The 23,490-nt window shown below is 40.4% G+C and overlaps 1 protein-coding gene across 3 annotated transcripts in view; it reads left to right on the forward strand.

Annotated features, from left to right (window-relative positions):
• RASA3 (RAS p21 protein activator 3) overlaps positions 1-23,490 on the forward strand; it is a 270,506-nt gene that overhangs the window by 208,865 nt on the left and 38,151 nt on the right. For all 3 annotated transcript variants that reach the window (XM_069877484.1, XM_069877475.1, XM_069877491.1), the window contains one exon: positions 4,909-4,985. In XM_069877484.1, the coding sequence (XP_069733585.1) occupies positions 4,909-4,985 (77 nt within the window). The remainder of the gene's footprint in view (positions 1-4,908; positions 4,986-23,490) is intronic.

Consider the following 23,490-nt stretch of genomic DNA (forward strand, 5'->3'; position numbering starts at 1 on the left):
GCTACACTGGAGTGAGGGTCCCTGTATGAGACAAATAGTTGGAAAACTTCCATGCAGACACACTCCCATCTTGGAGGAGAAAGTCTTCAGCGAAGTAGGGTTAGGCTAGTGAGAAGTAGAATGGTAGGTAATCACAAACCTGTTGTCCAGCAGGTTCAATAGTAGACAAACACCTTTTTTAGGGGCTTTTGTAATATCGACTATTCTTCTTTTGCAGAAGAAAGACTTATAACACTATGTGTGCTCTGTATTGACTTGAAACTTAATATTTAAGCAAGCAGAGTGTATATTTTATAATTTTCATTTAACAGTGAAGACTTGTTCTTTTCCTTTGTTTTTAAAAAAGGAAAGAGTTCTAAAAACTGTTTCACAGTGTAGAAAGAATGGAGATATGGTTGATACTTCCTTAAAGATATGATTTGAGAGATTTGGGTAGATTTGGCTCTCATCTTTTGAATTTAGGCAGATTCATTTGTGCATTTACTAGAGCCTTAAAGCACAGAAGTTCCTAGTGTTTGTCAATGTTTGTTCGTAACACTTCCCCTGAGAAACGAGATAACATATGTTTTGAGTTAGAGCAGATGTTGTATCTGAATTGATATTCAATTGCTGGATCACATGGTGTGTGTTGGATTCTAGGCCAAAATGTGTGCACGTAACTGAACTTGGAAAAGGCTTCCAGTGGTGTCCTGGTGACTTTGCAAACGCTGCCTCTAACTAAGGCCCACCACTTGTTCAAGATGCTAAAAGTGCTTCGTGCCAGGATGGTGGAACTTTGTCATGTGAATAACCTTAGGATACAGTTATATGGTCATGTGTTTTCTCCTTCTGTGTTTATATTAAACCACAAATTTGCAGCTGCTGGAAACATGGTACAGGTAAACTGTGTTTGTATACTTCTGATTGCTTTACAACTGTCTTCTGGTATTTTAGTCCATGGTAACTCACAGCTGCATTCCAAGAAGAAATGAGGTGGTTGTAGATAGCTTTTCCTGAAACTGTAAAAATGGGACTTTAGTTCTAATTTTTCTTTTCTTTGCAAGGTTATGATGATTTTCAGTTTATTTTTCAGTTAACTCTGTGTGTCCCCGATAACTGTTAGCATTATGAGAATGTTAGTAAGAATGGAACTTGATTCTATTTCTTTTTTTTCGGTAAGGGCATATTTAACAAGCAGGGGAAACATTTTTTTTCCTTGTAAAGGCCCTTTAAAAGTTTTGTTTGTTCCTGATTTCCTTTGGAATACCGTCTACTTCCCTACCAAAAAATACAATCTATTGATGGCTTCTTTAATCAAGAACTGAAGAAATGGAAGTTGGCTGGCTCCATTATGAGGTGTTGCATGGGATTAGGCAGGACGTCTGACCTATGAACCCACCCATCCATATCAGCCAGAGTTTGTGAAAAAGGAAGCGTTCAGCAGTTGAGTTGGCATTCCTTCAGCTTGTTCCTTGAAAAAGTCTTACCCTTCCAAGTGCGAAGGATATGCTAATGAGCAGAGCTGCTTCTAGGAACATCCTGAAGTATTTTCTTAATATAAATGTTTTTAGTAATTAATGTACTCTACTTCAAAGTTGTCAAACCCAAGCCTCCAGCAGCTTCTCTGAATTTGTGTTGAAGGAAAAGGGCTTTATGGGCGGGGGACAGGCCTGGGACTGAGCTGCTCCGTATCCTTCAGCTGAGCCTAGGCTCAGTCCTTGGCTTTGCAACAGGGATTCTGTCTGAGCAGGATCAAGCCACACCACACGTCCTATCATGCTGCGTTATCTGATCTTCCCTGCTTGTAAATGCTGTCAGTAACTGTGTGCACTTAGCACATTTAGAGGCTCTTGTTACTATCACAGTAGTTCTTCTGATCATAAGAATTTGGTATAAATTCTCAGTAAATATAGATATTGGCAATTCCATGTTTCTGTGGTATATTGATCCAGTAGAGGTGATTGATTGACCTTCTGTTAGTTAGGTTAACTGTTCATTTTATGATCCTGATAAATGTGTAGTTTTCCATTGTCCCTTTGAAAAAATGTGTTATCCGGTGTTTTCTAAACCAACTAATGGCTTTGCTCAGGAGTAAATTTATTCAGATGAATCCTTACGTTTTGCCTAATGGTATAATTGATCTGGGAAAAAGCATTCTGTTTATGTAGGAGTTATTTCCTGTGAATTAAGCTTGCAAGTATGTTACTGTAGCTTTATTTTAATGTATTTATGCATTTAAGTTTTTAACTGGAAGCAAGGAGGTGTTCTGGGAATAGTTGTAGGGCTGTCAGTGCCAGTGACCCCATGACCTCTGTTTTACTGTCTGAGGCTTTGAGTCACTTTTTGAGCAGCTGAACAATTTTCAAAGTCTTCAGAAGAGAAAAATGAGAGCTAGCAGATAAAAAGGCTCTCGGCCCAAAGGAAGCAGCACTTTAGTTTTCTACTTAATGTAGCTGGGAAGATGTGTGAAGTACTGCTGACTTAAAAAGGTTTTTGCTGCTTAATTTCTAAATTAGGGAGCTTCCATCATAGTCTGTGTAAAATGGAACAAATCTGCGCTGTAAATAGGTTTGCATCCAGGCTCACCTAAAAGTACTGGAACGTTGTTTATTTCCTGAGAAAAGTCAGGCTCAACTTTGCTTAAGATCAGCAGAAATATTTCAATAAAAACTTCCTTACCTTTTTGGTATTTTTCTACAAAGGGATATTTTCTCTAGATTTCCTAAGCCGCTGTTTCCTGTCTTTTAACACTAATACAAGCATTGAAGAATTTAATTTCTCTAGTAAAGGTAATATGCAGGATATCAGTGAAGGTGGCAGTAGTGTTTCTACAGGTTCATAATGTAAATTTGTTCTCTAGAGACTTGTGACATATCTCATGTGATAAAATATGATCAATGGAAAAGAGAGCAGCTAAGGGTAAGGGAAAATACAGTAAAACTAAAACCAGAAAACTGTGCTAGTTGGCCCAGAGTTCTCAGCTGGTTGTTCTGTGCTTAGCCCTTGTTACACATGGATGTGATGAGCAGTGTAGTGGCACTGAATCTTAGAGATGGTTCTAGAAGTAGCTTTATGCATTTGTGCAAAGAAATCCTTTCCTTATTCATGAGGACAGACTTCAGTTCAGAAGAAAAAGACATTTTGACATTTGAGTATGCTGACAGGGTGGAGAATTCTGTCTTGCTGAAATGGACGTGAAGAATCAGGAGTCTGACAGCCAAATTGCATTGTTGGGTTTTTTTATTATTTTGTTTAAAGCTATGCAAAAGACAAGAGGTAGGAACTGTCTTTTTAAACTCCAACATATCTTTGGGCCCTTCCTTTTTGAAAATGCCAGTGAGGTGCTGTGATGCCTGTGCAACATAGGATTTTGCACAGCTTGGAGGGATCTTCTTTCTTGATTTCTGAATGAACAGCAGTATCATCTGACATACATACTTGAAGGGCCTGTGTCCCAGCCCTTGGACAGGAAAAACTGCTACTGACTCAGAATATGGAAGGTATAAGTAGATGATAGAGGTTTGAACAGTGTGAAATGCAGGAAAACATGAAGTGTACGTTAGAGATAATGCAGGTAAAATGGTAGAGCAAAGGGGGTGTTAAAGGCAGGGGACAGAAACAATCTCTCATAGGCTTCTTCAGGGCACGTATTCAGACAGTGACTGGTGGTTTTTTATTCTATGAAGTGTAAGAGGACCAGGGAATGAGCTTGAACTGAACTTTTGTGTCCATGCTACTTTATTGTTACTGCACTACCTGCTCTGCATTGGACTGCTTTCAGCAGCTTTCATCCAGACAGATCTGCTGCAGAGGAAGTAGATCTTAGCAGCGTGGGTACAACTTGAGGCCAGGGTTTGGTCTGTACTGTCCTCTGTTACGCAAGGTAGACATCCTCCTAGAGCAGGAGGTTGTTGTAACCAGTCAGAAGACTGACAGTTCAGTCTGGCAAGAGTTCTGGTCATGTGCGAAAAGAGGAAAGGTGAAATCTGGGAGATGTACAAAAGGGGTGGCAACAGACTTCGCGTGAGTTGAGGTAGGTCTAAGTTGAGGATGGCACTCACATTAGAACTCTGACTAAGTAGAAGGGTGGATTTTAGGGTCCATTGGTGAAAAGGGCAGAGGGGAGGTGGTTATGAAGATGAAAGACTGAATTTTGGCCATGATGATTTGCAGATGATGATTGGGCAATGCTGACGTGTTGAAGTAGGTCAATAACAAAATGTGTTTTGCATGTACTGTATATACACTGTAAAAGTGCTGCTCAGTTATTGCCAGTGGGAGTGGATGGTCATATTTTGAAAGACTGAGTCAATAGGAGGAATAATGTTGACATAAATTATTGCCTTTTTTTCTTTAGCATATTTAAGCATAACATTTTGGTCCAAGTAATAATAAAATTAATGCGATGGTAAGGAGTTGGTGACTGAAATAATAGGTGATGTGCATGCTATCAAAACGATTGAACCTTTTTTTAGTTGCTCAATTTAGTATTACTGATCCTTGTCTCATGGTTTATATTATTTAATGATTTTTATTTATCAAATGTTTAAAACGTGGGTATTCATTTATAACACACTGCTGTCATGTCTTCTCAATGATTATGTTGCAGATCTTTGCTTCGTATTTAAAATGCTAAGTATAGATAATGCTCCAATACAATGTTTTTATATCAGACCACAGACAGTCCATATCGCTCAATTAGTTAAGCATACAGAGATAGGATAACAGTGGGAATTATGCACTGAAATTTAGTGAAATAACTACTAATCTGGTTTCTCTGGCAAGAGAAATAACTCTACAGCTGTTACTTAGTCTTTAAATAGTCATGGAATTACTTGCATTAACTGACTTGCTTTGTTTGAAGTTGGAATGGTATGGCTGGCTATGCATGAAACTAATTTTTCGTATGGTCTTTCTGGTGTGTTTCAGGGGAAGGTCCACCTTGAGCTGAGACTGAGTGAAGTCATTACAGACACCGGTGTCGTCTGCCATAAGCTTGCAACACGGTAGGCGAGGAAATGTAACTGCAGAATTATGAGAAACACAGTAATTACAGATAGTGTGCAATACTATATTTAAAAATAATTGGAGGAATCAAAACATTAATTGGACATTGAATGTTCTTAATAAATGATAACCCTATGAATTGGTAGATTGTGATTTTTTTTTATTTTCTTTTCTCCTTCTCTCCACATAATCTACATAATTTACTTACTAATAGTCTTAAAAGGGAATAAATCCCTTATCCGATTTAGTCATGGCATAAATACTTAAAAGACATCAAAGGATAATATTAATGTCCTTCTGAGTTGCATTAAGGAACTTAGTAGCTAAGCAAATTTGTAGCACAACTTGTGTGTTGACAGAGTGTTACAGAGCTGACTTGACAAACAAAAGTCTGCCATCAGTTACTAAAGCAGCCTCAGAATCAGCCATCCAATCTCACTTAAATTAAAAGTAGAAGCTGCAGGACTCAGATAGGAGTCAAGGTTTTGTCTTCTTCTGAGCAGTCTGGAAGGCTGTTGCTGTCTAACCGCACCAAAGCTTTTCAGGTAGCTGCTTCAGGGACAGTGGCCAGAGCTGATGGGCTTCTCTCAGGAATCTGCTTTGTATTATTCTTCACCTGGCAGAAGAGCTGTCATCATATGTGTCTAGCTATTTGCAATTGTGTCAATATAAAAAATCCTCTGCTAGGAAAGTTCTAACCAGCCCTATTTTTCAGACCAGTATTTGACACCCAGGCCCTACCAGAGCTCTGTGAGTAGGTGTAATTGAAATCTTTCTCTCCAAACTCTCCTGTGGTGAGGGAGTGAATAAGAGCGATAGTCTGGCGCAAGTTGTTGTGTAGGGTTTGAGTTCTAGTGAACTTACTAGCCAGGGCACAGCCAATGGAACGCAGCTGCACCTCTTTTAGAGCAGAAGTTTGTGTCAGTATAGCTGTGCACCATCTGCAGGGCACAGCCTTCCTTTAACTGCTACTTGAGGAGACTCATTGTGTCATTTTCTATTCTGCAATTTGAATCTGAGGATGATCACACACATTCTGAGAAATCAGTGTTCAAACCTGTATCTACCAAGTCCTAGACTGGCATCATTTGTTATTTGTATTGCTATAGGTCCTAAGGCTCTGTAGGAAAAGGGAAACAGTGGGAAAAGACAGTTTGTCCTTCTACCTGACCATACTCTGAGAGAGGGTGTATGTGTATGGGACACACAGAGCAATAGGCTTATCACTAGGCTTGAACTATTTGTCAGAGCGGGCCTGGAGGATACTGTGCTGACTTCACAGAATCACTAGGTTGGAAAAGACCCACAGGATTATCAAGTCCAACCATTCCTATCAACCACTAAACCATGCCCCTCAACTCCTCATCCACTGTCTTTTAAACACAGGAAGGTGACTCAATCACCTCCCTGGGCAGCCTGTTCCAGTGCCCAATGACCCTTTCCATGAAAATTTTTTTTCTGATGTCCAGCCTAAAAGGTGCTTGAAAGGAGCACACCTGTCCTGAGTTTCAGATTTTGTTTTGTTGCTTTGGCCTTTCTGGAAGTGCTTAGTGCACTCCTTATTGGTGTGTTACAGCTCCAAAGGCCTCTGCCCATATCCTTCAAACATGAACTGCGGATTAAGACTCTGTGATGTCTGGAACTCTGTAAACATAGATTAACTGGAACATCCTTCCACTCTCACCATGATCTCTTTTAAATAGTTAGATTGTATGCTGAAGGGGCCTTCAGAAGTGTTTGCCTTGCTTTTATTTGTTCTGAGAGGGTATATTGTGCCACAGCCAGCTTTCTTCTAAAAGTTTTGTCTTCATTTAAATGAGAACTGGTAACGTTATAGTACCAATGTTTTTTTCAATGAAATTCCCAAAGTGCTAGAAATAGGTGTCTAAGAAGGTCCTTCTTACCATGTATCACATGCAGCTTCTTGCTTCATGAAAATAAAAAAGGCAATAAAAACTTTAACAGTTTAGCAGCTTGCAGCCTGTTTTTCTACCTTTCTATTCATTTGACCAGACAGCTTTTAAGTCTTTATTCAAATTTTTGCCTATATGACCTCCACTTGAAGACTATTTCATCACTTTCTACAACACCGAGAAAATACTTTGATTTGCCTGTGAAGCATTCTGTAACTGTGATTTGCGAGGTCTTGTTCAGTAAATGCAATGTATTAGCTGAAATGGATAGAAAAATCCTGAGGTTTTAACCGCTGATTCATAATGTGCCAGGTTTATCGTGATTTATATCCAGCTCTTGGCTCTTAGAAACAAAACTTTAAAGTTGGAGCCCCAGCAAGCTTTTGACTGCTGAAGCCATCTTCTCTTCTGTAGCTGATTGGCACATTCTGTCTAGCTCTGGCTAGTTTCCATATTTATTGTTTGAGTGGTAAGTGTAGACCTTAGCAGTTTAGAGAACAGAACTGGGAAATAAAAATGTTCCTAGAGTATGCAGTTCCATTGGTACAGGTTTTCATGGCAATGTATCTTACAAGTGAGAAAGAGAAGGGGAATGATGAAGAAAGGGGAATGATTACATGGGATGGGGGAAGGCATTTCAGAATGTAGTTCAGCATTTTCTTCGTGCTACACTGCTTGTTTTAGGAAGGTACACAGCAAACTGCAGCTCTTGATGTTTTTCCACATGATCTGAAATCTTTTTCAGGTTTATTTGTAGTTTGGTTGTAGCGCTTAGGTATGTAAGAAGAGAGTACAGTAATTGGGTAAATCTCAACTAAATGTCTGTGTAGCTGGAGTTTGCCAGTGGGAAGTGCAGCAAAGGAAGGAGAAGCAGAACCTTTGTTATAGGTAGTTCATGAATGAAAAGCAGAGGCTGGGTGTATTAGGGGAATGCAACTTCTGATTGAGTTTTGTAAAGGGTAATGAATTTTCTTGTGGACAGCTCTTGAATTTGGTACAGTGAGCAAGTGAGACAAGGCTGTAAAACTGTGAGCAAGAACATAGAATTACTTCATCTTAAAGCAGACTGTTCTGATTAATCTAATGCTTGTCTTGTGAACTTCCTTGACTTCTTTTTTAAAAAAATATACATATTTTTTAATGGAGCTCGTAGCTGCAAAGATAAACATTACCCTGCAAATGGCCTCCTAGATACAACCGGTTAAACAATTCAGGTCTGCAAGGAGAAAAAAGGCTACTGCCACTGGGCAGCTATTTAAAAATACCTTAGAAAAGCATGGGTTTTTTAAGCCCCAGAATAGTTCTTGTTTTCAGACAGATATGCAGGCTGAATAAAGACTAGCTCTAATTAGGAAACTTTTTTACCTATGCAGGAAATAAATAAAGATCAGTTTTCTTATGAGCTTACCCATAGGTATTCACCAGCATGCCCTCTGAGCCTGTGTGTATTGCTACCACCTCTGCATTCCAGAAAGCCTGGGAAGCAGCTGCCCTGTAGAGCTCACTGTCAGTCTGCTGAACGGCTTGGGGGGGAAATTCATCTGAATGAAAGAGCAAATTAAAATTGTTAAGTGCTGATCTATTGAAAATTAAGTGGTAGATTATTTTAAAATGCAGAAAGGATGTGAGCTTCCTTAACCTCTGCAGAGAGAGACAAAAAAAAAAAAAATCAGTTTAAAAACTGTTACCTAATTGCTTCTCTTTAGGAAGCATTCAATACTTCATTTAGCCCTAGACCACTAAGCTGATGGGCTTCATCAGAGCCCTTCAGAGGCTCTAGTCTCTGCCAGCTGCTACAGCACAATCTCCCAGACCGAATCTCTGCAAAAAGAGATTATAAGGAGAAGCATTAGTGGATTTAAAAGTTACACTGACAGTACAGATGCAAGCACCATACTCTGACTTCTTGTGTCCCCTGGTAGCTCCTGCTGTCATCTTCTAAGAACCGCAGCTCTCAATTTTGCATGTTCCTTCTGTGAACTCTGCTACTTGTAGGCTCCATCTGTGGAACTGCTGCAAACTCGGATGGTCCTCTGACTGGCTTGGACATGGTTGTCAGCTCGTTCTGCATAAATGTCTCATGTTCCTGTTACAGGATTTGAGATGCAGGCTCTTGTTTGTGTGTTCACATCATACAGAGAGAGCAGACCTACAGATTGCTGAGCACACACCTGTGACCAGGTGCTTCTCAGATAACGGACATCACCTATGGACTTTGTGGTGTGGTACCTTCATGTAACTGCACTTGTACTAACTAATACTGTGCCACATAGTGAGTTGAATGTTAAGAAAAAGTAAGTCTTATTTAGTAGATTCTGGCTTCTCCCTTCCTGTCCTTCACTCACAGAAGATCTCATATTGTTTTCCTCCTCGCTTTTTACAACTGCAGCCTTCTTGGTCCTCTACACAGTCTGCTGCTGTTTGTTGTGGCTACCAGTGTCTGTCCTCACCTTCTGTTGGTTGTAAAGTGAAGCCATCTCTTGATTGTCAAGTGATGTCACCTGCCAGAAATCTATATATAATTTTATGAATGTTTTGAGACATTAATGCCATGGAAAGAAGTGGTCAAGACTCTTCCATGCTTCCTTCTACTTGTGTCCCTACCCACCCCTTTTTGCTGTCACATGGCTCCTGACAATGGTATATTTTTATTTTTTTCCCTACATGTTTTTTAAGCTGAATCAGGTCTAAATCCTGTGCACCTTAGAAACTGCACTGTTCTTTTTCACTAACGCAGAGGAAGGAAAATGAGCAGCAGGAACTAGGGAAAGATGCTCTTCTGCAGCCGTGAAAGGTTGAAGTGTTTGAATGAAGACATGAAGGGAGTGTGTGTGCCCATATTCCATGAATACATCTGAAAAGCTTTGTCATGTACTTCTCTGTAACTTTTTTTTATGGGCTGCCACTGTCCATATACAGATATCCTTACTTCTTCACAACAGAAGAACTCAGAAAGGAGCCCTAAATGGTTTGTAAACCTTTCCCCTCCATCATTAGAGCAGGTGCTGTACAACGCATTTGTGTTTAGCACAGAAAGGTGGGTCCCCAGAGACTTTAAGACTTCAGGCTGATGCAGAAAACTTTCTCTCATCTTGCAGAGCATCATAGGCTGGATTCAGCAGTTACATGCGTTCGTAAATAAAGAGGAGGACTCCTGCAGATGGGTTTGTAGGAAGCCATAGGCTTTGCTGTGGTTAAGCTACCAGAGGCAACATTTAGAAGCAGTGTTCTGTATTTAGCAAGATGACATCTGACTTCCAGCATGCTTGAAGGAACAGGCCACTGAACTCCCGTTAAAAGCCAGTGTGAGCTGGAAGCCTGGCTCCCTCATCTTCCTTTGAGGATTCCAGCGTGTGTATGTAATTAGTCACATTTAAACGTCTGTATTTATTCACTGTCCCCAGCTGCTCCTTCAAGTGTTGTCTTACGTCTTGTCTCTTAGGTTTAAAATTGCTTGGAAACATCTGCTTTGGAGAGGGTTCCCCCACCTTTTGTTGTCTGCCTTCCCCCCCCCCATTAATCTATATAGCTAAACAATAACGTATGTGGCTTAGCAGCCACTGCTGTCTTTCAAATGTAGTAACACAGCTTTCCTGTAAGTGATTCATGAGGTGCTCAGGGACATGGTTTTAGTGGCAGATAGGAATGGTTGGACTCAATGATCCAAGAGGTCTTTTCCATCCTGGCAATTCAATGATTCTATTTTATGATCACTAGTGCTGAAGTTTTATTTGATAAATGAAGCATTTGTAGCCCTAGTGTGGAAGATGTGACTGCTTTGCATTAATTTATTAATTAAACTTAAATGCCATGCAGCTCCTGAGAGCTCTACAAGATGTATTCTGATCACGTGGAAGAAAGTTAAATGTTTGCAAGAACAAGCAGGAAAGGGAAGAGTAAGTAGATATGACATCCCTAAGATAAACACTTCAGGGGTTATTAAGAGAATGACAACTGAGCTTGGGCATTTAAGAGCTTTAAAAACCCTTCTTAATAGGGAGAGGGAGGTAAGAAGGAAGTCATTGTTTGTCAAGTTTGGTTAAAGCAGGGTCTCTGCCTAGGGCTGGAACTTGATGATGGTTCCTCAGCCTCCTCTGCCATGTGAATAGAGTACAGAGCATGCAGTGGGCAGCATCTGACCTTCCCCTCTGACTGCTCGCATTATAGATTTGAATTTCCTTGTCCATGAGCTTTGCTGGAAAGTGGCGTGGGCAGCACATTGCTCGCAGGTTGGCAACCATTGCTCTAAATCAGTCTGACTTTATGTAACTGCTTAAAATTCCCTTATGCAATGTGATGTTTCTAAGGTTAAGGTAAATGATGCTCCAATTTGAAAATTTTAGAATCGGCCTCTCTTTTGCTAGCCACAGTTCCTAAAGGGCAAAGCCACATATATCAGGTCCAGTCAGAGTGCTTGAAATAATGGCCATTCCTGCTTATGGATCAGCAGTCTACATCCTAATCTGTGAGTAAGAGGACAGCATGATCCCGTCTTGTCTGGTGAGGGTTTGTTGTTGTTGCCTGTGATTGCATCTGGAGACACCTTGGAAAATCTACGGAGCAGATAGTTATCTACAGGAAAGAAAACTAGGTCCAATGCAAATCAGAAAAGCAGGAAACAAGGTAGTTAAAGGAAAATTCTCAGATGACTCAAGGATGATGCCTGTAATGCATTAATTTTACGCAAAAGCATTTAAATATATCCCATGATAGAAAGACTATCTTCATCTGATCCCAGGAACAGGTAAAGAGACTGTGTAAAGGGTTGGATTAAAGAGAAAACTTGTAAATGTGTTGCTATGTTGTATCTATGATGCTGAAGACCAAATTTTATCTACTTTCTATTGTGGCTGATAAGAGTGGAAAGCAGGAATGCAGAAAGGGTAGCCAGAAAAGTTTTATGTAATGATGGGGGTGATTATGCTGTTTTGTGATGTGCTTTTTTTCCTGAATGCCATTTGAATGCAGAAAACCTTGAGACCCATTAGCTTGATGCAATTTCTTTTATCTGTCATAGCCTTTCAGTAGCCTTCCAATTTTCATTAGTAGGTGGTGGTGTGTGGACTCTGGTTACTTCTCAGTGGTGCATCGCAGGGTTTGCTCCTCTCTTGAGTGTGGTGTGCCAAACTGTGTGTTTTCCTTTCGCGGATCAGGATGATGTTCTGGAAAAGAAGTCATCGGGAAGCAGGGTGTGCTTCCTCATGGAGGAAGTGCGCTGATGACATGGTTTTGTTACTGTGTGAGGCAGCAGCACTGAGTCTCAGGCTCTTTATGGTATCTAGGCTTGGTGCAAAGGTGCAGCTCCTTTTGCATCTGGAAGTAGCCTGAGGCCAGAGCTGACAGTGGGTGCTCTTCCTGCTATGTTACAGCCCTCAGCATTCTTTGCCTCTGTTCAAAATGGGTCACTGAGCCATCTTGCCTCTTGGGTTTGCAACTTCCAGGGTTAGAGAACATATGTTTATGTGTTGCTTTGGAGAAGTTCCTACTCCGTTGCAGAGACATGCAGCGTACAGCCAGCTTTGAACTTGTTTCAGGGTCAAATGAAGCTTATTCTCCTGCCTGAAATATGAGATAAATCAGGAAAGAAAGAAAAATGGTGTTGTTGACAAGCATGCCAGTTTAATGTATGCATCAATCAGGTCACCTCATAGTCTTTTGAAAATTCCACCTTCTGTTTGCTGCTGGTAGGGAATGCTAATGAGGGCATAAAGTGGTTTCAAGGCTTCATTTTCAATAAACTCTTGCATCTATTAATGTATCACGATCTCCTTTCTCTAGAGGTCATACCCGGCATCAAACTGCGCCTTTTCCTGCACGATTGCATTTTGGTCACGCTCTTAATCTTATGTGTGTTTCATCACAAAGTGGTTAGGGGAAATGGCTCAAAGATTAAATCACGTAGTATCTGGTATTTTTATCGTGTAGTGCTGCAATACTCTGGGTTTTGGGTAGTAGGGAAGGGAGAAGAGAAAGAATGGATATGTATCTCTGTCCAGGTCTTTAGCATAGTATATGATTTTTTTTTTCCTTCCTCACAGTTTTGCTAGCATTGAGGTTACACTGCCTGCCATCTAAGTAGTTCTCCCCCCTTTGCTTCTCCATCTGCGCTAGAACTTCTTTTGGCTGTTTTGTAACTTAAATAAAGTTGAGGTTGCTCACTCTCCATCAAACCTCCCCATATCTGAATAATATCTTCTCCGGCTGCCAGGGTTCCAACTAAATGGAGCTTCTGTTTCACTCTTCTTTGGTTTTGTATTCAGCATTTCTTCAGTGCTTCTCCTCTGTTAATGAAATTCTTTGCTTGCTCAAATCACAAACATCTTGTTATCTGTAGTTCTAATCAAGAGGAACTTCTTTGATTAGACCTTTTGGCAGTAGTCCACCTCCAGCAGAACATGTTTTAAAGTGCTCGCCATTTTGAGATTGAATCGTCATCACGTGTATAAAATTGAGCTTGTAATTCAAGACTGGAATGTTAACTCCCTTAAGTTTGTCTGTTTCAACAGTGCCACTGTTTAAACAAGGTGAGGGTAGTTCCTGTTTTATGCAGGGTAAACAGCCTGGGATTATAAATTGAGCCAAATTGTTCAAGCATAAATCCTTTTGATAAATGATTTTTCACTTCCAAATGTGTTTGAGGTCACAGTGTTAGGGTGGTTTAGGGCATTAGAGAGCATTCCTGTGGAGACATGTGGATTTTGAGAACTGTGAATTGTCAACAACTTGGATATGCTGACAGTACCCCAAACATCTGCAGTTTCTACTTCACTGATCACCTTTAATGGTGATCAGCTGGAACAGTTCAGTTGTATTTGAGGGAAGGGCCTAGCAAAACTTAGTTGGCTGTCTTGCAACATGACCTGTTTCAAAAGGCTCTTTGAAGTTCACTGTATTTAGCATAACACAAAGATGAATTTACAAGCTGTTTGAGGGCAGGCTGATCTAGTGGGACGTGTCCCTGCCCATCGCAGGGAGGTTGGAACCCCTGGTCCCTTCCAACCCAAACAATCCTATCATTCTATGGTTCTGAATGACTGTTGGAATTCTTACAGCTTCTATGCCAGGCAACTTCTAAAACCAGTGTTGGTGAATCTTTTAAAGGAACAATCTGATGGGATGCAACTTTGAAATCACACTTCTCTGCAAGTTTATCTGTTGGTCCAAAAGCAGCACTTGCTGAGGTGGTATTTAGGTACAGAACACGGAACTGGGGCCATCGAGGTATGGTAGGAATAAGGGAAGCTGGAGGGTAAAGGGGAAGTCACAAGGCCCCAGGTGTTGAGGTTGTTTTCTTTGCAAGTGTAAGAGTAAAGACATGGTACACAATGCATAGGAAATGCCCTTCATTAACTCTATTGTTCACAGAGCTATTTGTTGAGAAGAAGTTATTGCAAGAAGTCTGACAGTGTATGCAGCGATTATGAGAAAATATCGTTTTCCCTACTCCATCCAAATGAGCTAGAAATCATGTTCATGTTTCTGGGTACATTATTGTGGTGAGAGCGCAAGTGGTTGTGTACTGTGACCAAATTCTCTCTGGAGTCCACAGTGCTAAAATCACCAGGTGTCTACTGTACTCTCTCCCGCGATTCCTGGCTTCTTGATGTAAACCTTTGACTTGGATGCCATTTTCTGGCTTTTTCAGTAAGAAATAATTGTGAAATATTTAACCTACATTGCTAATTTGTAACACAGAAAACATTTGTGAATGGGAAAGATTAAAAGTCTTTTAATATACATTTTAAATGTAATAGCTGTTTGTGATCAATCATTTTCACTGTCCCACCCTTTTCCTTCCCACTGTAAAAGGTAGTTTGCTAGTTTCTCCTTTAATCATTTTCGTTCTCTCATGCAAAGAGATAAGGGAAATATTTTGTAAGAAAATGCAAGACACCATTCTAACAAGTACAGAAATTGGCAAGGAGGCTGTGCTTTTGGAAGCAGTAGTGTCTGCAATTAATTTGAACTTATTTTACAGTTGACTTACTTCCAAGCTGATGGTTTTGTAATGATTTCATACAACTTTCAAACAGAAGCAAAAATTCATCTGGACTCTATACAGCTGCAGATGTACTGGCTGCACATGGTGTTACCCTTACAGTTGTTCAGCATTGTTGCCATATTGTCTGGTTTCTTGTCCTGCTAGCCTAAACATCATGTTGGTAAGAGGTGGTACAGTGCAACGTCTGACTCTCACTCTTTACGTACTGTTGAGTCAAAGGCTACAGAGAATCACTGAACTGCTATGTGCAGCCGTTTCTTCCTTGGGGTCATCCAGTGGTGCTGTCTTCTCTACACAGCCATTGAGTTTAACAGAATCTGTAGAACTGGAGTATCTCTTGAGATTTCCACTACTTCTTCACATTTTGTGGAAATCACCAACTGATTAAAAAGAAATTATCGGTGGGAGATTGGTGGCCAAATGTAGATAGAAAACATTTTTTTCATAAGCCTCTATCTTTAGGAGACCAGGCTAAAAAGGATGCCATTAAACTCAGTTCATTGAAGAGCTGCAGTAAGAATTGAAGACGTGGTGAATGTGTCTCAGTGAATGAGTGTTCAACTTACGCAAGAAACACTTCAAAGTGATGAAACGGCAGCATACATGCTCTTCAGAGGAGAGAAAGTCCTTGTGATTGTATGGTTACTTATTCTTATCACAGTGATAACCAGTTCTACAGTGTCCTGTAGAACATTGTAAGGATATTTTAATCTTATGAGCCCTTTGATTTAAGCCTCAGTTTCTTTTGGAAAGGTGCTCTGGAAATGCAGTGAACATCATGAACTCATGCAACTTGACTAAGTGAGAGATTTCATCAGTCTTGAAAGATCCCAGACTCTGTGATTCCAATAATCCTTATTGGTCTCAAAATTGGGAGAAATTTAGTGCAAGTATGAGCTGTTTGTGTAGTATATAAAGCTCATATGAGCTACTTATTACAGCTGATTATAGCAGAATGCCTACCTGACCATGGCCCTTATTTGCATCTTGGTTTTCCCTAAGAAGATCTGAAGTGACAAGACAAAAAACTTTTCTGAAGAGTGCTTACTTTGCATTGTTTCTCATCACTAGAGACCTTAGTGCTGTGCAAACAATAGTATAACCACTACTCAGTAAAGCAGACCCTTCTTTGGATGGAACGTCATAGGTTTTAGCTGAACCTAGCACGTGACTGAACTTTCAGGGTAAAAAGTAAAATGGGACCCCTGGGTAAATGAAGGACGTACTGCTTTTTTGCTGTTTGTTTCTTATAGCTGAATACCCCCCATCCCACACACCTTCCCCTGGGGTGCCTTAGTCACTTCTCTGTCTTAAATTCTTTAGAAGCTCTGGGTTTAGTCTCTTCCTTGCTTATCTTTTTACTTACTCCATAGTCAGATCCCTAGCAGTGGGCTCAAAAGCTTTAGCTTTGGGTGATATCTTGGTAAATTGCCCTGCCAAGTATCACATTCCATCTTTAGGATGAATTTCAGTCATTCCAAAACTAGCTTCTACATTTTGTCTTCCTTCTTGTCATATGGTTGTCAATCTGTCTAATAAGTTGTAGATTCTCAAAGCCCCTGCTGGCTGGCAGAAGGGAGAAGCTGGGACATTCTCACACAGCTTAGTTTGTTTGCTTATGTGTTCTTGCATGTATGTAAAGACGTGCAGGTGCTGCCTGAAAGGAGGAATTGTGCTGTGTGCAGGCAGCTCCGTCCTGGGAGCAGACTGGACAGGCCTCAAGTCAGATCATTGCAATTTGCTTTCTGTAAACCCACTGTATCCCATCTAAGGCACTGTGTGTCTTCTTAAGACCGACTTAAGATTCTGAGGAAAGAAAAACAACATGGGAGATTTTCTGTCACTGATTCGTTTCATTATGTAGCCATAACAGCATGTCTGTGACTGACTCATGTGCTGCCTTTTGGTCTTTGGCTTTCTTTCTTTCTTTATCTGCCTATACAGACAATATGTCATTTCTTCCATTTAATACTGCTGTAGGCCACAGTCAGCTCAGCGAAATCTGTTGTCTAGGCTCTAATAGTTTGCTACGTATTGTAATGGTTCCTGTTTTGTGCTTCACTCCTCATATGTTCCTCACCACACTGCTTTAACACAAATGCTTCTGCAGCTGCCTTGGTATGTTGACCAGTTCCTTGACTCCATGCCATGCTACATCAAATTCAAATATCTTCACTTTCTCTACAAGAACCAATACAGTTCTGTCATTAATATGGTTCTGTCATTAAGCAAATATGTCCTTTCCCAATTGTACCTTTCATTTTGTGTTGCTAATACCTTATAATTTCTACGTACTTATTGCTTTGCTGCAACTTGTGCTTGGCTCTTTCGTCCCCTCTGACATATGCTAGAAATAACTCCTTCTCCTTACTTACCCTTTCTCTTTACTCTCCTGTTGTTCAGCCATCACTCACTGTTAATAACTGGGATTGCAAGTCCAAGACCAAGGCAGGAGGAAATGATCATGTCAGTAACAGTCACTAAACCAGGGCAGTTCAAAATTTCAGCCTGTTTGTGTCATTGTTCAGGGCCTCACGGCACTGTCACAGAAGATAATTTAACCATTTTTGTATTAACCGAAGTAAAAACTCTTCTGAAGCGACTCTGGGAAGCTTGCAACTCTTCTGTAATTGACTCAGACTGGTTTAACTGCTAATGGATTAACTCGTCGTCCTGTGAGAACAGGATGGCTGACACCCACTTTTTAGTCTGTTCTCTTTATTTAGTAGAAAGAACAGATGGTACTCTGTGAATGTGTGGGTTTAAGACCCTTTCTAGAGCTGATATTGGGAAACAAATTGGATGTTTTGAACTGGAGCATGGGGGACAGCTCCCCTATTAATAGCAGAAAAAAGTCTTATGTGATTCTTAAACTATTAAGAAATGTTTAGATATCTACTGACCTGAGGAAACTTAGCACTTTATTTGAAGTAATAGTGGTTTTAGGGATGTGTATGTATTGACAATACTTCTTCCACATATTTAATGCATTGTCCATAGTTTTACTGTGATATCTCTAATATTATTTGGTTTATATTGGAGAAGTGGAGGTTGTGCTTATTGACTTTCATTTACTTTATATTATTGGCTGGCTTTTTATGAATACTTGCTCCTATTCTACTATAAAATATCTACAGTAAATACCTGGGAAAGAAGTTGTCACTCAAAACCAAATGTTAAAAGTCAATTCCTTTTTCTCTGCTCTGTCTGAAGGAAATCAACCTTAACAGCCTTATGTTAACAAGAATTGTGTGTGCATGACAAATGTTGCACATACAGAGCTTTCCAGTTAAGACCAAAAGCTAATCTGGGTGCTGCATGAGGCTGTAAAAACTGTTGTAGGTCAGCTCAGGAAGGAACTTATGTTCTGGATAACACAAGCTTAAGAACAGGTTTAAATGTTTTGCTGGACTGCAGCCACTCAGAACTCAACTAAGAATGGGGAAGAAAAGACGGTACTTATGTGGGGTTGCAGCTGTAATCTCAGAATTTCAAGGTTTCTTTTGTGCTTTTGGTGTGATGTGGTGGCTTTGGGAGGGTATTTTAAAAAGCAGAATCAAAATAGTTGCCTGCATAGCCTGTTCCTCTGATCTGTATAAGCTCTACTGGATTTCAATAGCTGAAATGGGGGTGAGTTTGAGTATATAATGTACTTTGTATATAAATGTTTCAGAGCCAGTGCATCAAATGCTGTACAGCCTTCATTTTTAGGGAGCACACATGGCGTGTATTGAGTTCCTGAATGGGAATCTCATAGATTATTTTGGAAGTGAGGAAGAGGTGCAAGGTTTGTCTGAAGGTACACTGCCAGCAGTTCAGATTTAACATTTGGTCAGACGAAAACCTAGGATGCTGTCTCTGAGTGTGTCCAGTAGCTGAAGAATCATGAGAGTAATCATATGTTGATACCTTCTCTTAGCTTCCAGGAATTTATGATCCTGGAATTTCTGAGCTGGACATAGCACCTTTGTGCTTAGTAGTGGTGGTTGGAGATAAATGCATGCAAAGACCCTGTAAAACACACAAATGTGGCTGGTTCAGCAAGGTCCTGGTCATACACAGGGAGTAAGAAGGAGGCCTGGGAACAGTTCCTACTTGTGGTGGAAAACAGAGGTCAGTTTACTGGTCTGAGGGCAGCTACCATGTACCAGCACAGATGTGAGATTGACTAAGGTACACATGGAAGTCTTACAATACAGCATTACCTCAAAGTTGTTTTTAAACCACTGGGAATGAGTAAGGAGCTCGGATAGTGATGCAAGGCTGCACTGAAAGGAAACAACATCCAAGAATGAAATAAATATGGCAAGGAAACAAGAAACACCCCTTCTTTACTGTCATGCTAGACTGAAAGACTGGACTACTCTATTACAAATGTAAATATTAATTGTCTATTTTATGTGCCCTGAGGAGATCATTCACAAAGAGGAAATACACAAATGTGCTCTGTTAGCCCTGGAGGACAAGGTAGGTTCTCAGGATAGTATGTATGTTACAAGATGACCCTATAGTCAGTAGAAACAAAGGGAGATCCAGAAACACTAAGTCAGTCACATCCTAGCGCTGGGGGAATGTACCTTACTAAAGTACTTCATGTAAGCCAAAGAAGCATTGTTTTGATGACAGTTCTGACAAATCTGCCACAAAGTTTGCTTTTAAGTTGATACTTCTCTGTCTGGTTAGGCTTACCGCACAAAGTACTGTGTGTTCAAGCAATAATTAGATCAGTAGAGCAAGCAAGCAAGGAGGAAGTCTCCTGGCTTTGAAATGATGCAGAGAGGAACCTGAGAACAACCAAAAAAAAATACAGATATGAGATGGGACAAAGCCTCAGGATAAAGAAATAAAAGAGGGATGGGACAAGTGAAGGCTGGAAATAGAAAATTAATAAGATGTGTCAGTAGATTTGCCAAGCGTTGAGATTGATCCCAGGAACCCAGTATATATGTATGGAACAAGCTGCCCAGGGAGGTGGTTGAGTCCCCATCCCTGAAGGTATTAAAAAGATGGGTAGATGAGGTGCTCCGGGATATGATTTAGTAGTGGACAGGTACAGTTGGACTTGATGATCTTAAAGGTCTTTTCCAACCTAATGATTTTAAGATTCTAAAAACAATTAAGACACATTGATTATGTACAGTGATAGAAAGCTAGATTGAGTAAAAAAAAAGATATACTTTCTGTTGAGGAATCACAGTGAGAAAACAATAGGATTTCAGAAAAGAGTGTGGGAATAGTGTGCTGTTCCCTGCCCTAGGTTGAAACTGGAGGAAGAACACAGACTGACTGCGTACACTGGAACTGATTTTGTTTGGAAGAACAGTAAATATAGACACGTGTTTTAAGAACAGCTATGTCCCTTCTGGTTTCTTGTCTCTGTGTCTGTTTTTGTGTTGGTTTTCCGTTCTGGTGCACAAAGATGCCGATGACACAATTGCATCCTGAACTAATCAGAAAGCCTATAATTTTTAAATAATATCTGTGATTCCAAGGAAGGGGTGTGGAACGCCCACAGGCTTGGATCATCCTGATGTTGCTTGCCTGTGTTAAGCCTGGGTTTGAGTATGATTTTGTAGGGGCTGTCTCAGAGACTACAGCTTACAGCTCTTGCTTGGCAGCCCAGAGGCAGAGGGAATGCCTGTACTGTCAGATTTGAGCCGCTTAGTCATTGCTGAAAAATCTTTGCTTTTTCTAAAACCTTTTCCCCCCTGCCTCCCTCTCAACTTCTGTAATCAGGTAATTTAAAGGCAAGAGGGCATGAACATGTTGTGTTTGGGTTTGAGGTTTTCTTTTACCCTCTGGGAATTTTCCATAGCTTATTTACCCTTATGAAGGTTTGGTCATGAACCACATTGAAAACTGAAATGTCTTGTTCCTTGAAACCTGTTAATTTTATAAACCACAAGCAAAATATAGTGAGGCAGCTGCATTGAGAGTTTTCCCATCTGACCCAGCACTAACCTTAGCCCAGCCCAGCCAGGCTGGCTGCAGGGGATGGCTCGCCCTGCCCCAGCTGGGCTCGAGACAGCTAATGATCAGAAACTACCAGTTGGGCAAAAGATTCTAGCAGCCACCAGACGTTTGTCCCCTAGGGCCTGACTTGTAATTCTTGAATAATCTTGATTGCCGAGGTTTTTTTTCCATTACCCTAATACACTTACGTTAATTTAATTCTGCATATGATTAGAGCGAAGGCATTTCATTTTTACTGCCTTTATTCACCACTTCCTAGTGTGCCCCCCGCCAGAGATTGGAAGTTTATTATACTTTTCTTTTCATATGTTCTTTCATCTAATTTAGATATAGCCTGTGATTTCTAATGTGTAATACCCATGTGGCACAATTGAGGCTCCGTTTTATTGTGTCTCTGAGTAGCTGTCATTTTGTTCTAGCTCTTTTCCTGCTTCCCAATTAAAGCCAGTATTTTGGTACCAGCTTCGGAGAGCAGCTTTCCCACGACTGAAGAAAATGGCCATAATGAAAGCAGCTCTAGGATTACAGTTTCCTGTAGCTAATGAGGGTGTACTAACATGAGTCAACCAGACGTATGCCTTGTTGAATTTTATTGTCTCTCACCACAATGCTTAGTAAGAATCAGAATGAGCCTCTCTCTCCAGACATAGCCTTCCTTCCTCAAAATCCTAAGTCTTCTGTCTTTTACCTTCTTTCTTCAACGTCCTTAAACAATAGCTGCTTTTGAATTACCTGAAAGGCTTGTGATATGGTTTATGTTGGTGTCTGTTTCCTGTTTTCCCACATTTTGTTTTTCAAGGTTGTTTTTGCTTTTTTTTTTTTATTCCAACTGCATACAAAGAAATGTCTTACTCTTAAATCATTGTGACTGTGTGAGAACATCTGTGTAGTTTTTTTCTTTTGGTTTTTTTTTTCCCCCAAGAACATGAAAACTACCACTGTCCTGTGGTTAATACTCCTCTAGTCTAGTCTAATACTGTTTCTGATATTTGTTGGTGAGTGATACTTCAAATGTGGTATGTTTGTTCCAGTGTTACACCCTTTTCAATCAGCAATTTGGGCTTCCCTGAGCTGGAGGAGGCTTCTGGGCCATTAAGCTTTAATAGCTGCCTACAAACCTACACTCCATGAGTTCATGTAGTCCTTATTTGAATCCATGTGTTCATTTGGCCTCCACGACATCCCATGGCAATAAGTTTTGCAATTTCATTATGCATTGTGTGGGAAAAGTACTTCCTTTCATTTATTTTAAACCTGCTGTCTGGTAATTTCATTATGTGGCTCTGCATTCTTATTTTGTGAGGAAATGTTCTTCACACCATTCATGATTTTGTAAGCTGTTCATGAACGGATAAGTTCTGTTTTTCGAGCTGGAGAATACAAACCTGGGCAAGCTACAAGTGATTAGAAGTCATCCTGTTGTTCTCCATATGTTTTGTAGAGTATGCACAATTCGAAATGCAGGTGCCCGGTGATTTATGGTGCTGTGTTCTCTCTGACCAGCTCATGATACTATTTGGCTTTTTAAGTGTTGCCAGTGGTTGATGTGATATCAACAGAGGACCATCCATGAAAAATGTAAAAAATTCTTCTATGTGGCAATATGAGAAAACATCCTGTCATTGTGTATATGTATAGTTAGGGTATGGGGTTTTTTTGTGTGTGTGTAGATAACTTCACATTTTACATCATTTACAGTCATCTGTGATTTTCTTGTGTCGTGATTTATAACCTCTACATGTCCTCAAATGTAGATTGTGCTGCCTGAGATCACTTTCTATTGTTTGCATATTCATGAAAGGACTGTTTTTATTAAAAACAAGAAGCATACTCTCACTGAACATGCTTTCTCTGTGTTGAAATTTCACATAGTTCTTCCTGCATAGAAGAGAGCTGGCTTGGAAGCCATTCATCAGCAGTAGAAAATTGGCTGACTGCTATTAAGCTATTGAGTTACCAATTCATTTTAAGGAACTTAGAGGCTCCTCTAAGGGAGCAGTGGAAGGAGTGGGGAGTTTGGCATTGACACTTCAAATCATAGAAGACCACGCTGGAAGGCACTTCAACGACCATCTGGTTCACCATTTTTTTGGCAAAAGCATGGTCTAGACAAGATGGCCCAGCACTCTTTTCAGCTGAATCTTTAAAGTGTTCAGTGTTTGGGAATCCACCACTTCTCTTGAGAGATTATTCCAATGACTGATTGTCCTCATTATGAAAAATTTTCCTCGTGTCCAATCGGAATCTCCCTAGGCATAACTTGTACCCATTACTCCTTGTCTTTTCTGTGTGATTCCTTTTAAATAGGGAGTCTGTATCTTTGTAGCCAGCCTTTAAATACTTTCTCAGGGCTGAAGAACCCCAGTTGGTCTCAGCCCTTCCTCACACAGCAGGCTTCCTAGTCCTTTGATCACTTTTGTCGCCCTTTTCATAGAATCATAGAATCATAGAATCACCAGGTTGGAAGAGACCCACCGGATCATCGAGTCCAACCATTCCCACCAACCTCTAAACCATGCCCCTCAGTACCTCATCCATCCACACCTTAAATACCTCCAGGGAAGGAGAGTCAATACCTCCCTGGGCAGACCGTTCCATTGCCTAATGACCTGTCCA

The sequence above is a fragment of the Phaenicophaeus curvirostris genome, chromosome 1 (assembly GCF_032191515.1).
Source record: "Phaenicophaeus curvirostris isolate KB17595 chromosome 1, BPBGC_Pcur_1.0, whole genome shotgun sequence".
In the NCBI taxonomy this organism is placed as follows: domain Eukaryota; kingdom Metazoa; phylum Chordata; class Aves; order Cuculiformes; family Cuculidae; genus Phaenicophaeus; species Phaenicophaeus curvirostris.